The following is a 16,314-nucleotide window of genomic DNA, read 5'->3' on the forward strand; positions in this document are numbered from 1 at the left end:
TAACTGGAGCAGGCAGTCTCAGTATAACTGGAACACTCAATCTACATATAACTGGAGCAGACAGACTCAGTATAACGGAAGAGGCAGCCTCAGTATAACTGAAGCAGACAGTCTCATTGTAACTGGAACAGATAGTCTCAGTGTAAATGGAACAGACAGTCGCATTATACCTGGAAGAGACAGTCTCAATATAACTGGAGCAGACAGACTCAGTATAACTGGAATAGGCAGTCTCAGTGTAACTCTAAAAGACTGTCTCAATATAACTGGATCAGAAGTTCTCATTATAACTGGAGCAGACAGACTCAGTATAACTGGAACAAACAGTCTCAGTATAACTGGAACAGACTGTCTCTAAAAACTGGAGCAGACTGTCTCAGTATAATTGGAGCAGACAGTCTCAGTATAACTGTACCAGGGAGTCTCAGTGTTACTGGAACAGGCAGACTCAGTTTAACTGTAACAGACAGTCTCAGCATAACTGGAACAGACAGTCTCTGTATTACTGGAACAGGCAGTCTCAGTATAACTGGATCAAACTGTCTCAGTATATCTGGAACAGACAGCCTCAGTATAACTGGAGCAGACAGACACAGTAAAACTGGAACAGAGAGTCTCAGTATAACTGCAGCAGACTGTCTCTAATAACTGGAGCAGGCAGTCTAAGTGTAATTGGAGCAGGCTGTCACAATATAACTGGAAGAGACAGTCTCAGTATAACTGGGACACACAATCTCACTGTAACTGCAGCAGAGAGCCTCGGTATAACTGGAGGATACATCCTCAGTATAATTGGAGCAGAGAGACTCTGTATAACTGGAACAAACTATCTCAGTATTACTGGAGCAGACAGTCTCAGTATAACTGGAACAGACAGACTCAGTATAACTGGAACCGTCATTCTCAGTATAACTGGAACAGTCAGTCTCAGTATAACTGGAGAAGACAGTCTCAGTATAACTGGAATAGACAGTCTCCAGTGTAAATCTAGCAGACAATCTCAATATAACTGAAGCAGACAGTTTCAGTATAACTGGAGTAGACAGATTCTGTTCCACTGGAACAGACAGTCTCAGTATAACTCGAACAGACAGTCTCAGTATAACTGGAACAGACACTGTCAGTGTAACTGGAACAGACAGCCTCAGCATGGAACAGACAGTCTCAATATAACTGTAACAGGCAGTCTCGGTATAACTGGATCAGACTGCCTCTGTATATCAGGAACGGACAGTCTCAGTGTTACTGGAACAGAGAGTCTCAGTATAATTGGAGAAGACACTCTCAGTATAACTGGAAGAGACAGTCTCAGTATAACTGGAGCAGATAGTCTCAGTATAACTGGAGCATACAGCCTTAGTATAACTGGAACAGTCAGCCTCAGTACAACTGGAAGAGACAGTCTCATGATAACTGGGACACACGGTCTCAATACACCTGGAGCAAAGAGACTCGGTATAACTGGAGCAGACAGACGCAATATATTTGGAACAGAGAGACTCAGTATAACTGAAACAGACAGTGTCAGTGTAACTGGAATAGACAGTCTCAGTATAACTGGAGCAGACAGACCCAGTAAAACTGGAACAGGCAGCCTCAGTATAACTGGAATAGACAGTCTCAGTGTAAATCTAGCAGACAGTCTCAATATAATTGGAGCAGAGAGACTCAGTATAACTGGAACAAACTGTCTCAGTATTACTGGAACAGACTGTCTCAGTATAACTAGAGCAGGCAGTCTCAGTATAACTGGAACAGACAGTCTCAGTATAACTGGAACAGACAATCTCACTATAACTGGAACAGGCAGTAGCATTATAACTAGAGCAGACAGACTCAGTATAACTGGAACAGGGAGTCTCAGTATGACCGGAAGAGGCAGTCTCAGTATAACTGGGCCACACAGTCTCACTATAACTGCAGCAGAGAGCCTCGGTATAACTGGAGCAGACAATCTCAGTATAACTGGAACAGTCAGTCTCAGTATAATTGGAACAGACACTCTCAGTATATCTGGAACAGACAGTCTCAGTATAACTGGAACAGACTTTCTCTAATAACTGGAGCAGACTGTCTCAGTATAACTGGAGCAGACAGTCTCAGTATAACTGTACCAGGGTGTCTCAGTATAACTGGTGCAGACAGTCTCAGTATAACTAAAGCAGGCAGTCTCAGTATAACTGGAACAGACAGTCTCAATATAACTGGAACAGATAAACTCACTATAACTGGAACAGGCAGTAGCAGTATAACTGGAGCAGGCAGACTCAGTATAACTGGAACAGGGAGTCTCAGTATGACTGGAACAGACAGACTCAGTATAAATAGAACGGACATACTCAGTATAACTGGAACAGACAGTCTCAGTATAACTGGAACAGACAGACTCAGTATAAATAGAACAGACATACTCAGTATAACTGGAACAGACAGTCTCAGTATAACTGAAGCAGACAGTCTCAGTATAACTGGAGTAGACAGATTCTGTTCAACTGGAACAGACAGTCTCGTTATAACTGGAACAGATATTCTCAGTATAACTGGAACTGACAGTCTCAGTCGAAATGGAACAGCCAGTCTCCATATAACTGGAACACACAATTTAAATAGAACTGGAGCTGACAGACTCAGTATAACTGGAACAGGCAGCCTCAGTATAGCTGGAGCAGACAGTCTCAGTATAACTGCAACAGACAGTCTCAGTATAACTAGAGCAGACATAATCAGTATAACTGGAACAGACAGTCTCAGTACAACTGGAACAGACAGTCTCAGTATAACTGGAGCAGACAGTCTCAGTATAATTGGTGCAGACAGTTCAGTATAATTGGAACAGACAGTCTCCGTATAGATGGAACACACAATCTAAATATTGCTGGAGCAGACAGTCTCAGTGTAACTGGAACATACAGACTCAGTATAACTGGAGCAGACAGACTCAGTATAACTGTATCAGAAAGTCTCCGTAAAAGTGGAACAGACAGTCTCAGTATAACTGGAACAGACAATCTCAGTTTAACTGGAGCAGCCAGGCTCAGTATAACTGTAACAGACAATTTTCAGTATAACTGGAGCAGACAGACTCAGTATAACTGAAACAGACAGTCTCAGTATAACTGGAACAGAAAGACTCAGTATAACTGGAACAGACAGTCTCAGTATAACTGGAACAGACAGTCTCAGTATAACTGGAACACTCAATCTAAATATATCTGGAGCAGACAGACTTAGTATAACTGGAACAGGCAGCCTCAGTATAGCTGGAGCAGACAGTCTCAGTATAACTGATACAGACAGTCTCAGTATAACTGGAATAGACAGTCTCAGTATAACTGGAACAGACAGTCTCAGTATAACTGGAACAGGCAGTCTCAGTATAACTGGAGCAGACAGTCTCAGTATATCTGTAACAGAAAGTCTCAGTAAAACTGGAACAGACAGTCTCAGTATAACTGGAACAGACAGTCTCAGTTTAACTGGAGCAGCCAGGCTCAGTACAACTGGAACAGACATTCTCATTATAACTGGAGCAGACAGACTCAGTATAACTGGAACAGACAGTCTCAGTATAACTGGAATAGACAGTCTCAGTATAACTTTAGGGTGTTAGATCCGTGTGTTAATGGAGACACGGAATGCCGGAGTTGATTTAACAAGTGTTTACTTAACAAAGTCTGGAGGTGAACTAACAACACAAGACGCTGCACCGGATTATATACCTGAGTGGTCACTACTGGTACTACAGTATACAGGGGCTTCAAATACATAGTCCTCTTAAAGGTACATACACTACAATTCCTCCCCTTTTAGATAAATAGTACATAGCATTTTAAGTCATCATTAAATAACATTTTTACAAGAACAATATTATACACATTTGCTGAAGTTGATCAATTACAAATTCAGTCTCTCTGGAGGCTTCCTGACTCGGTCCGGATAATGCCTCGGTGGTGTAGTAGGTTCATTTGGCAAGGTCGATTCGGCTTCAATGCTAGTGTCGGGTTCATCTGGTTCCAGTATCTCCGGATCGGAGGTAGATACTATGGGTATCTCTGCTTCATCACTAGGCGCATAGAGTTGTGGTGTAGGTTGTCCTTTTTCGGATGACTCTATGATCTGGTCAGCATGGCGCCTTATTATGCTTTCTCCAATGTCCACGGTATACATCAGTGGTCCTAGTCATGTGCAAATAGTTCCAGGCTGCCATTTCTCGGTTCGGTAGTCCCGGGCCAAAACTGGTTGACCTATCTGGAAGGTTCTAGTTGGCCTTTCATTCATGCTTTGAAATTGCCGGTTCTCTACGTCCCTTCTGACGTTTGGCTTGACCAAATCCAGCCGGCATCTTAGTCTTCTATTGAAAAACATCATGGCGGGGGTTTGGTTTCTAACCACATGTGTTGCATTCCTGTACGCAAACAAGAAGTTATCTACCTTATGTTGTAGATTTATGTCTTCATTACCCATGGCCTTTATGGCCTTCTTGAAGGTCTGGACAAACCTTTCAGCCAATCCATTGGTGGCGGGATGGTATGGGGTGGACGTGTAGTGCTTAACCCCATTGTTTTTTAAGAACTTCCTGAATTCTTCGGATACAAATTGCGGTCCATTATCAGAACAGATCTGTTCAGGCAGCCCATTCCTGGCAAATATGGTCCTTAATACTGTGATCGTTTTTTCCGTGGTGGTGGAGGACATCTTTATTACCTCCGGCCACTTGGAGTGTGCATCCACCGCGATTAAGAACATTGAGTCCATAAATGGACCAGCAAAGTCGATATGTACCCTTTGCCATGGAGATGAGGGCCACTCCCATGGGTGTAGAGGGGCTTGTGGTGGGGCGTTTTGGACCTTCTGGCATCCTAGACAGCTCTTGGTCATTTCTTCGATGTCTCCATCGATACCTGGCCACCACACAAACGCTCTGGCTAAGTTCTTCATTTTTACTCCACCCAGATGCCCCTCGTAAAGCTCCTTTAGCACTCTATCCTTGAGTTTGGGTGGAATCATCACTCTGGATCCACACATCAAGGTTCCTCAGCACACTGACAGCTGTTCTCTTCTTTGCGAGAATGCTGGCAACAGTGGTTCGCCATGTGCTGGCCATCCCTTCACCGTTAAATCGTAGATTCGTGAGAGAGTCGGGTCATTTCGCGTTTCCTTTTCAATGGTAGAATTTGTCACCGGTAGACATTCCACTATGGTCGAGTGGAATATCTCCACTGGGTCCACTGTAGGCGCCTCTTCCACCGTTGGCAATGGTAGACACGATAGCCCGTCAGCATTCCCATGCTGTTTTGTTCCTTTGTACTCTATGTCATATTGGTGTGCCCCTAGGAAAAGGGACCACCTCTGTAGCCTTTGCGCTGTCATAATGGGAACGCCCTTTTTAGGGTTGAATATGGAGACGAGAGGTTGATGGTCAGTCAACAAGGTAAACTTTTGTCCGTGTAGGTAATGGTTGAATTTCTTCACTCCCCACACCAGGCTGAGTGCCTCCCTGTCGATCTGGGCATAGTTACGCTCAGCTGAGTTCAATGAGCGTGACGCAAAAGCTATCGGCCGCTCCGAGCCATCAGGGAATCTATGCGATAATACTGCTCCCACGCCGTAAGGGGATGCATCGCACGCCAGTCTGATTGGCAGTGATGGGTTGTAATGAGCTAACACTTCCCTGGACGTGATCAAGCCTTTCCATTTATGGAAGGCACGTTTACAGTCTTCGCTCCATTTCCAAACTACTCCCGTTTGTAGCAGTGCGTTAAGCGGGTGCAGAACTGTCAACAAGTTTGGTAAAAATTTATGATAGTAATTTACTAATCCCAGGAACGACCATAATTGTGAGACATTTTCAGGCGCTGGGGCCTTTACGACCGCTTCAATTTTTTCAGGTGACTTATGCAACCCTTCTTCGTTAATGACATGGCCACAATATGATATTTGTTTCTGGAAAAATTCGCATTTGGGGCGATTTGCTCGTAGGCCCCGTTCTCTCAGCCTCGTGAGCACCTGCTCCAAGTTGGCAAGGTGCTCGTTGTCGTTTTCTCCTGTTACAAGGATGTCGTCTAGGTAGCATTGAGTCCCCAGAATCCCTTGCAGTACTTGCTCCATAGCTCTTTGCCAGATAGCCGGAGCTGATGCCACTCCGAAAACCAGTCAATTGTACTGGTACAGGCCTTTGTGTGTGTTTATCGTGAGATACTTTTTAGAGGCCTCCTCAACCTCCATCTGTAGGTATGCCTGTGCTAAGTCAATTTTGGTGAAACGTTTCCCTCCGGATAGTGAGGCGAAAATATCTTCTATCCTCGGAAGAGGATACTGTACCGTGTGAAGAACCGGGTTTACAGTCACCTTGAAGTCCCCACAGATGCGAACTTTTCTCTGTTCTTCAGATTTATCATTATTCAATGTTTTCTTCATGACCGGGACGATGGGTGTTGCCCACTCGCTCCAATCTACCTTGGATAACACGCCTGCTTTTTCCAAATTCTCCAGCTCTGCCTCGACGGCTGGACGAATTGCGTATGGCACCGGCCTTGCCTTAAAAAACTTGGGAATTGCCGCATCTTCCACTTTTATTGAGGCGGTGGCGCCTTTCAGGGTTCCTAGTTCCTGTTGAAACACTTCTTTGGCGTTAGCCAAGATTTCTTTTAATTGTCCAGGTATGACGTCATCATCGTTTTTTTTCTTACTGGTCACCGTCAGTGCCCGAATGGAGTGCCAGTCTAAACATATCTTTCTGATCCATTCACGTCCCAACAACGGTGGACCACCATCTTGCAGAACATATAAATACAACTTCTGTATTTCCTTGCCGTTGTATACAACAGGCACCCTTATTTTCCCTCTGGGGTATACTTTCTGCCCCGTATATGTCTTCAAGACAATGGATGTGTCTTTCAAAGGTATATGCGGAAATAGCCGCTCGTAATCCCGTCGACTCATGACGGTCAGAGCTGATCCTGTATCTAGCTCCATTTTGACTGGGGACCCCGCTATCGTGAGGGTAACCCAAATGGTCTGGTAATCTTCTTTGGCAATTACATTATGTAATTTGAGACAGCTTAGTCTCTTGCTTCCGGAGTCGCTATCGCTCTTCTGGTCTTCGGAACTACTGTCCGTCATCATTTGTACCTTTCTGTACTTTTCCTTATTGACCTTTTTACTGTCAGCGGATTTCTTTCCAGATCTGCATACACGTGCAATGTGTCCCATCTTTCCGCATTGCCTGCATGCTTTGTCCTTGAACCAGCAGTCCTTCTGGTCATGGGTGGATCTGCCGCAGTGATAACATCTCTCGAAACCCCGTGTCATTTCATGGGTGCCGAAGTCCTGTGGCTTTTGCTGTATCTCTGCAGCTCCTCTTGCTGCTGCTTCGTATGATACAGCCACACTGAAAGCCTTGTCCAGTGTCAAATCTTTCTCAGAAAGTAGTCTTTTCTGTGTTCCATCGCTTAGGAGACCGCAGACGAATTTGTCTCGTAGAGAATCTGCCAGTCCTGCCCCAAATTGGCTGTGCTTTGACAGCTTTCGTAATTCGGTGAGGTAATCAGCGTTACTTTAATTCTTGTGCTGATTCCTCCTGAAGAATTTGAATTGTTCCGCTATCAGCGTTTGGGTTTAAGTGCTCCTGTAAGGTATCAACAATCTCCTTAAAATTCTTGTGCATCGGTTTGGCTGGAGTGATCAAGTTTCGTAACAGCCCGTATGTCCTTGCTCCCATCAGATTTAGAAGTGCCGACGCCTTTTTATCATCCGCTACTTCATTCGCCTTGCAATATACCTCCACTCTTTCCACATATGTGGTCCAATCTTCTATATCACTATCGAAAGCAGTAATATTGCCAGTCTTCGGCATCTTGAAAATCTAACATGGCGCTTCCCGCGCTTTTCTTTCTTCCCCGCCGAGTTAAGATGGCGCCTCCCACGCTTTCCCGCCGCTGCCGCTGCTGTTCTCCACAGTTCCCGTTGCGACCTGCAGCTTTTCGCGGTATTTCTATTTTTTTAATATATCGCTTCAATAGTTTCTCCGTTACTTGGAGAACCATTCCCGTCGTGGAGCGGACCCTCTGGGACTTTCCCCTCCCTCTGCTCGGTCCGAACGCCGACCTGCTTTGCAACACCGGCCGCACCCTGAGTGCTCCACCCTCTCTCTCTCTTTGCTTCTGCTTCCCGACTCACTGCCCGGCCCCGTTGCAGAGCCACCCGATCGAGCTCCAGCCCGCCGCAGCCCAGGAAGGATCAGTGCACTACCTGCCACCAGCCCATTTAGCTGGGGAAACCACAGACTGGAGACCAAGCCTGGCCCTCGTTTTCGAGTTTCTTCGAGTTATTTTTTTTTTAATTTTTATTTTTTTCTTGCTTCTGGCTTCGACCTTCGTCTGAGGAATCGATCCCCTTGAGGTGCTGCCGAATTGCAGGTAATTTCGTTTCTAACTCGTCGCCACTGCTGGATCCGTGTGTTAATGGAGACACGGAATGCAGGAGTTGATTTAACAAGTGTTTACTGAACAAAGTCTGGAGGTGAACTAACAACACAAGGCGCTACACAGGCTTATATACCCGAGTGGTCACTACTGGTACTACAGTATACAGGGGCTTCAAAATCATAGTTCCTCTTAAAGGTACATACACTACATAGGGTTCTCAAAATTTCTGCACCACCCCAGAACAGAAGGAAAGGTTATTTTAAAGTGATTTTGGAACATCACAGAAGAAATCTGTAAAAAGGACAACAGTGTGGTTGGGCCAATCAAACATTTCAAAGAGTTTAATTTAAGAAAGAGATTTTTGGACTGGTTTCAGAATTATTGGGCAAAAAGGATTTAAATCAAAATCCCAGGAAGATTTGGCTGGTTTAAAAAGACATGTTCAGACTTGTAGGAAAAGGCTGCGACCGGAATGTGGGATTGACCTCTGCAGAGGAACAGTTTGTGTATTCGAAAGTAGCCAGACTGTCTGGGAGGAACAATAAATGAAACTCAGCCTCTATCTGGGAATTTGCATTCAATCAATAATTCAATGTAAACCCCAGCCTCACCTAAAGCCCAAAGCCCATTAAAACCCATGCATAAAAGAACCTGCACAGAATTTGAAGGCCTTACAGGAAATCTAAGATTAAAAGACTGTTGGAGTCATTCAAAACCACTTTACAGCTTCTTCAACTACTCAGGAAGCTATCCCGAATCCAGTTAACTAAATGGGACCAATCAAGTGGCCCTTAACGAGCCAGCCAAAAATCTAACAAGATTAGCAGGTTTTGTTTTTGTATAAACTAAAGACCTGTCTCCACAAGAAAGCAGTTCATTCAATGGGTTCGATCAGTACAGTTCGGACAGACACAGAAAAAGGCACAGCTCATTCGAAAGACATCAGCCTTGGGACAACAGAAGGAGAACGGAAGGAATCGCAGCAACCAAGGGCCCCACGAAACAAACAACCAACAATATTACCAACAACTAGGTTATATTGGGCCACCGCGACCAACAAGAAACCAACCTGGAAGAAACCGAAGATCTGCAAGTTTTTCCCACTCTACAAACTATTCCTGCATTTGGTGAGCATTTCTTGGCCCTCTGCAATTCAACCCAGTTAGTATAGTGGGATTGGGAGGGGTAAGGTACTTTTGTCTATTGTCATTCTCCCTCGCATATTCCGAAGTGTTCCCCCTTTTAGAATGATAAGATTTATTGTGTTGTGTATATTTTCTTGTCTCAAATAAAATCCAAGTTCTATTCACCAACTCAGTTGTCTGTTGCAATTTCATTACAACCCCCAAATAAGTCCAGGTCTATAACCAAGGGAGTGGGAGCGATTCGAACCGCTCAAAGGAGTCAGAGGTGAAGCTGACACACACACCACCCCCTACAAACTGGAGGAGACAGTCACAGTATAACTGGAACAGACTGTCTCAGTATAACTGGGACAGACAGTCTCAGTATAACTGGAACAGACTGCCTCAATATAACTTTAACAGACAGTCTCAGTATAACTGGAGCAGACAGTCTCAGTGTAACAGGAGCAGACAGTCTCAGTATAACTGGAGCAGACAGTCTCAGTGTAACAGGAGCAGACAGTCTCAGTATAACTGGAGCAGACAGTCTCAGTACACCTAGAGCAAAAACACATTTTCAAACTCTAATTTAAAACTCACAGTATAACTCAGGCAGGCCAATAGATTTCTTTAAGTTGCAGCCATTAGAAAAAAATATTTTAGCAAAGACATGCCGAGTTCTGCACTGCCTGAGCTCCTGATTGGTGCAGATGCACTTGGTGCTGTCCCCTTTAAAAATGCAGCTCTTGTCAAACCTTTAGAAGCAGAATAACTGCCCTTTGATATTGAGTGTTCCAAAACTAAAGCAAATAACCTGCAATAGGAATATTTAATCTGCCAGATTCACCAATTGACAGCAGAAATATTCTGGGATCTTGGATGGAACCATGACCTGGGTGAGCAGAGCTACACTCATTCTAAATCACGTGTGGAAGAGTCATTGTACTTTGCACTGCTCTTGGACTCGGTTTATGAACTCACTTGTTTAGTCAGAATCCTGCAGCAGTGCAACCTCTTCAAACTGGACATCTAAACCCTCAGCAAACAGAATCGTTCATCATTGCCCAAAAATGGACAAGAGAGAATTGGCTTTATCTGTGTTCTCACAGAATGACCACCAAACACACCTTCCAGAGGACACGGTGAGTATTTTATCAAAATATGACAGTAAACTCATGTAAAACCCTGAGAGGTGCTGATGATTTGGTGATTTTGGTTGTTGTGAATTGCAGAGGCTCTCTGTGGGGTTCAGAGTGTTTCCAAACTGCCAACTGATTGCTGCTAAATGGAGAACAACACAGTGTTTCTGTAGTGGGTGAAAACTGTACCTTTTGCTTGAGATCTAGTCTGACAAAGTTTAACTTCTGAGTCAGCCATTTCCTGTCTTTCCCCCAGGCTGTCACCAATGAACATGTGGGTGAAAGTGACGAGAATGTGGAGCGAGGCAACTGGTCCTCGAAGACTGACTACTTGCTCTCAATGATCGGTTATGCTGTGGGTCTGGGCAATGTCTGCCGATTCCCTTTCCTGGCTTACAGAAATGGAGGAGGTACTGTAGTCAAATCCAAAATACAGGGGAGAGAACGGAAGGAAATAAAGGCATCAAATTATTGATTTATAAAGAAAATTACATTTGAAGCAATAATAAACAAATGAACCATTTAATTACTAGTTAAATAATACAGGGATGAGCAATGCTGATCTATGGAATGATGAATAGAATCATACAACATTAATTGTTGGCAATTTAGAATTTTTTTCTTCTTGGGATGTGGGTGATGCTGCATTTATTACCCATCCCTATTTGCTCATATTGTGGACCTGGAGACATGTGTAGGCCAGGCTGGGTAGAGGTGGGTTTTTACAACAGTCCACCAGCTGGTATTTTCATTGTTCTGATGCCAACACACAATTTTCCAGATTTATTGACTTCAGCTTCACAATTTATCTTCATGGGCTTTGAACTCATGGCCTCAAGACACTCCAAGGTACTTTACAGTCAATCAAGTACTTTTGAAGTGTAGGCACTGTTGTAATATAGGAAACACGACAGCTAATTTTCACACAGCCATGTCCCATAAACAGCAATGAGATAATGACCAGATAATCTGTTTTAGTGATGTTGATTGAGGAATAAATATTGGTCAGGAATCTGGGGCAAACTCCAAGGGGGAGAAATTGGGTGAGTAGCGCCACCTGTTAGTGCCTAAAGAGGCAGTCAGTGGCTGTAGTGCCACTGGCTGCGCCTTCCGCGATATTCAGCAGGGGCGCTAATAGTGGCGTTAGCCTGTTGCGCTGCGCAGCCACCGATGACGTCATCGGTGTGCGCAGCACACCATTAGTGCCCCGTTCGCGATATTTGGTAGCGAACGCCGCTGTAGCGCCGTTCGCTGCCCGCGCCCGGTTCACGGGGCCTTGCTGTGCCGGCAGCGGCGCAAGTTAAGGTGGAGGTGTGGGGCGGCCGCCTGCCAGCACCTCCGTCCCCGGCCTCCTGACACCCCCCCCGTGGCATTGCCGGCTGTTTCCTGAGAGCCCGGCACTTCTCCTCGGTGCCGGGCTCTTTTGCCGGCACTCGCGATCGGGGATCGCGCTGTTGCAGGCCCCTCCCCCTTAACAATGGGAGGAAGACCTGCAGTACCGCAGCATGCCATGCCGCAGCGTGTGGTGCTGTGGCCTGTTGTGCTGTGATATTCAGTTTCAGCGCCCTAAGAGGGACACGGAGCGCCTCGAGCCTCGCCCCGTCTCCCTTGAGGTTTTCTGAAACTGAATTTCTGGCGATCGGTATTACTCCCAACGCAGCGCAAAAATCAGCGCCCAGGCGAACTTGGCGCCAGTTTGGCGCCTCAGCCCAATTTCTAGGTCGTAAGCTCTTCTTCGAAATGGTGTCATGGGATCTTTTGTGTTCAGCTGAGAGGGCAGACAGGGCCTTGGTTTAACATCTCATCTGAAAGACGGATTAGCTAGAAAACAGAAAATGAATAAAGAGATTATTCAAGCTCAGTGAATATCTGTAAATGAGATTTCTACTTCCAGAAAGACTGAGACTGATTACAAACCCATTTAAAGAAATATGTTTCTAGTTGAATGTGGTACATCAGATAAATGGCATTTCAAAACCAAAGTGAATGAACCTGGGCAGGTGTGCAGAACTGATGATTTTTTACTTTTGAATACCTTTTAAAGAGTTAGGCCTAGAAATTCAGTTGGTTGCGCCAGCAGTTAGCGCTTTAAGAGAAGTGAATTTCGGGCGCTATGCGTGTAGCGCCAGGGCGCAGCGCAGTTTGCGCCTCGCCCCAAATTAAGTGGACCCTTAGCGCCGGCGTAAAGTTTAGCGCCCGCCCGGCTGCGCGCGCAGAAAATGACGTCAAATCCTCGTGCAACGCCCTTTGCGCGCCCCGATTCCAAACTTCAGTCGGACCGCCCCATTGTGCGGCTGGCGGCCAGAGCGTTTGTAAAATGGAACGCAACACATCCGACGCGGGCCCCGGGGAGCGCAAATTAAAGGGCACGTACCCTGCAGTATAAAGGGCAGCCATTTTGCAGCAAACGCTCTTGTGCAACGGATTTCTGGACACACAACAAGGAGGAGAGTTAATTGGTTTCGTGCAGCAATAGCTCAGGTATTTTTGGACTCAGGCCAAAGTGCTGCAAGTGCCCTGTTGGAAATTTGACTGTTTGCCAGCATTTGATGGGGGCTGCATGGGGTGCCAACGCGGAGTTTCAGCGCCATGTGCGTAGGGCTCACAGACGCGGGGTCAGAGGGGCAGCCCTGGCTAGAGGCAGAGGGGGCAACAGGCATCGGCAACATAGGCCTTACCCAGTCAGGGTATACCGCCAGCAGCGCTCCTACCTCACCATGAGTGGCGCGCGATGTGTAAGAAGGCTGAGATTCCGAAAGGAGGTGGTTGCAGAGATCTGCCACCTGCTTCGCAGAGATCTGCGTCCAAAGCTCAGGTGCAGGACGTCTCTGTCGGTGGAAATGAAGGTGATGGTGGCATTGAACTTCTATGCCACCGGCTCCTTCCAATCCGCTGTTGGGGACATAGCGAACATATCCCAGTTCGGCGTGCATCGCTGCATCTGCCAGGTGACCGATGCCCTTTTCAGAAGGAGACACCAATTCATCTCCTTCCCCATGGCCTTGGAGAGCCAGCATCAGCGTGCAGTGGGACTTGCTAGACTCGCGGCCTTCCCCTTGGTGCAGGGCGCCATTGACTGTATGCATGTGGCTTTGCGGGCACCTCTGGAGCATGGCGAGCAGTATCGCAACCGGAAGGGCTACCATTCTCTCAATGTGCAGCTGGTGTGTGACCACAAGCAGCGCATCCTGGCTGTCAATGCCTGCTTTCCAGGCAGCTGCCATGATGCCTTTATCCTGCGGCAGAGTACTGTGCTTGACATGTTCGAGGCACAGCCTCCCCCAAGAGGATGGCTACTCGAGGACAAAGGCTATCCTTTGTGTACCTGGCTCATGACCCCGCTCCACGCACCCAGGGCCGCTGCTGAAGAGGCATACAACGAGAGCCATCAAAGGAGCAGAAACATCATCGAGCAAACTATTGGGGTCCTCAAGCAGCGGTTCCGCTGCCTTGATCGTTCCGGCGGATCTCTGCAGTATTCGCCGCAACGGGTCTCCCAATTTGTCGTAGTTTGCTGCATGCTACACAACCTGGCTCTCCGCAGGATTCAGGCACTGCCACCTGACATTGGACCACCACCTCAGGAGGAGGAGCAGGAGGAGCAGGAGGAGGAGGAGGAGGAGGAGGAGTACGTTCCCAGGAGGGAGCGACAAGGTCCAAGGGCCGTCCGTCGCCAGCTTATTGAACGTAACTTCTAAGCCCCCTGTCAGGGAATGCCTTGTGGCCATGAAGCAAGATGAATGCAGCCGCTCCGCAAGCCCTCAGCCGGCGAAGGCAACAAAGACTAACAAGAACAACCATGGACACTGTCTGAATAAAGATAAATTTATATTTGACAAAAATGAAACCCCTTCCCACATGAATCCCAAAAACAATCAACGGCCCCCACAAAAAGTGCAACAAACGACTCACTCCCACAACCTGGGGAGGAGTAACTCCACATTTGAACAAACCAGGCCTCAACCTCGGCCTTAACGCAAAAAACATACCCATAAACAAAACAACCATGGGCAAAATAAAGATGTCCACCGCCATATAAAATGAAAGCTGGCCACACCCTCTACTTAGTGGCCCACGAGGGCGAGACCTTGTCCAGCCTTTTGGCGCCCCTGCCCTGCCTGCTGCTCCTCCGCAAGCTCTGCCCAGTGGCTGCTGCGAGGCTGGGGGAAGGCGCCTGAGGGTCAGATGTCCTTCCGCCAGATGGCCTTGGGGGGCGGCCTACACGGGCTTTGGGCCTCGAGGGGCCGGCTGTTGATTGGCGCACATGTGCATGGCCACCATCAGCTCCAGCTGCTTGCCGTTGACGCTCCACTGGGGGAGTGGCGGCGACGGATGGCGCAATGTGGGCAAGCTGGCGTATTGGAGGTGCTGGCTGGTGATGTCGCACGCTGGCACGCACTGCACGATCCACACCAATCAGCCGAAGGGCAGATCGAAGGTTGCTCTTCCTCCTCCTCCTCCTCCTCCTCCTCCTCCTGTTCGGAGGGGCTGTCACTGGCAGCTTCAGGGAGCTCTTCGTCACCAGCTGAAAGCAGGAAGGCACAAGAGTAGCTTCAGAGTGAGGAGAGGGCGTCAGCGAGGGAGTCATGACTGGTGGCATTCAGCGCATTGGTGGCACAGTGGCAAAGGAGGTAGCTCGGATGCGCAAGTGTGACGAGAGAGGGCCAAAAGGCGAGGTCCTTACCATTGCCGGGCAGCGGAGGGTCGGCTTCTCCGCACGCTCTGGGCACAATCACGCACTCCTCCAGGGGAGTGAGCTTCTGGAACTTGGCGCGGCCTCCCCCGGTGATGTCGCGGCGCTTGCGATTATTCGCAAGTTTAGCCTGCAAGAGAAAGGACGGGCTCTAAGTACGGTGTGTAGCCGTGACGTAGTGTGCACTGCCTCCCATGGTGGACTAGCTTGGCCAGAGTGTAGCCCTGATCTAGTGTGCACTGCCTCTCATGGTGGAATAGCTTGGCCAGAGTGTAGCCCTGATCTAGTGTGCACTGCCTCTCATGGTGGAATAGCTTGGCCAGAGTGTAGCCCTGATCTAGTGTGCACTGCCTCCCATGGTGGAATAGCTTGGCCAGTGTGTAAAGTGCAGAATGTGCAATTGATGCTCATGACTGTCCCAAAGCTGCTGGCTGAGGGCTGCCCATTAGTCCCTTTGCCCATCATGTCAGGTGTACATGCAAGAATGAGGAGGAGAGTGGAAAGGGTACTCACCCTGACAATCCTGGTCAGGTCATTGTATTTCTTCCGACATTGCACCTTGTCCCTGGGGGCATCGCCGTAGGACGACACCCTGGTGGCGATCTCCCGCCAGGCTTTGGTGTAGACGCGGTGGGTGGGATTCCTGCCATTGTCTGGGAACAAGGTCCTGCGCCTCTTCTCCAATGCTGTCAGCATGATATCCAGATCACGCTCTGAGAAGCGCAGGGCACGCTCACGGGCCTTATCATGCGTTGCCATGGCTCCTTGGCCTCAGCAGCAGTGTTGAGGCCTAGTTTGAAAGCTGCAGTGTGCAGGGCGTGGCAGCAGACCAAATCGTCCCTTCCCCCTTTAAGAGCTGGCCGGCGCCACGGGGTCTGCTGTCAATCAAAAAATGACCGCACCCGCGCTGCGCCCCGCCTCGGCGCTATCCC

At 47.7% G+C, this 16,314-nt stretch overlaps 1 protein-coding gene across 1 annotated transcript in view; it reads left to right on the forward strand.

The window, feature by feature from the left end:
- Positions 1 to 10,511: 10,511 nt before the first annotated feature.
- LOC147124925 (sodium- and chloride-dependent neutral and basic amino acid transporter B(0+)-like) overlaps positions 10,512 to 16,314 on the forward strand; it is a 147,034-nt gene continuing 141,231 nt past the window's right edge. Inside the window, exons 1-2 of the mRNA XM_085994764.1 lie at positions 10,512 to 10,692; positions 10,946 to 11,099. Of these exons, the coding sequence (XP_085850890.1) occupies positions 10,621 to 10,692; positions 10,946 to 11,099 (226 nt within the window). The 5' untranslated portion in view covers positions 10,512 to 10,620. The remainder of the gene's footprint in view (positions 10,693 to 10,945; positions 11,100 to 16,314) is intronic.

Source organism: Somniosus microcephalus, chromosome 1 (assembly GCF_052327205.1).
Source record: "Somniosus microcephalus isolate GS21.2 chromosome 1, FLI_Smic_1.0, whole genome shotgun sequence".
Lineage (NCBI taxonomy): Eukaryota > Metazoa > Chordata > Chondrichthyes > Squaliformes > Somniosidae > Somniosus > Somniosus microcephalus.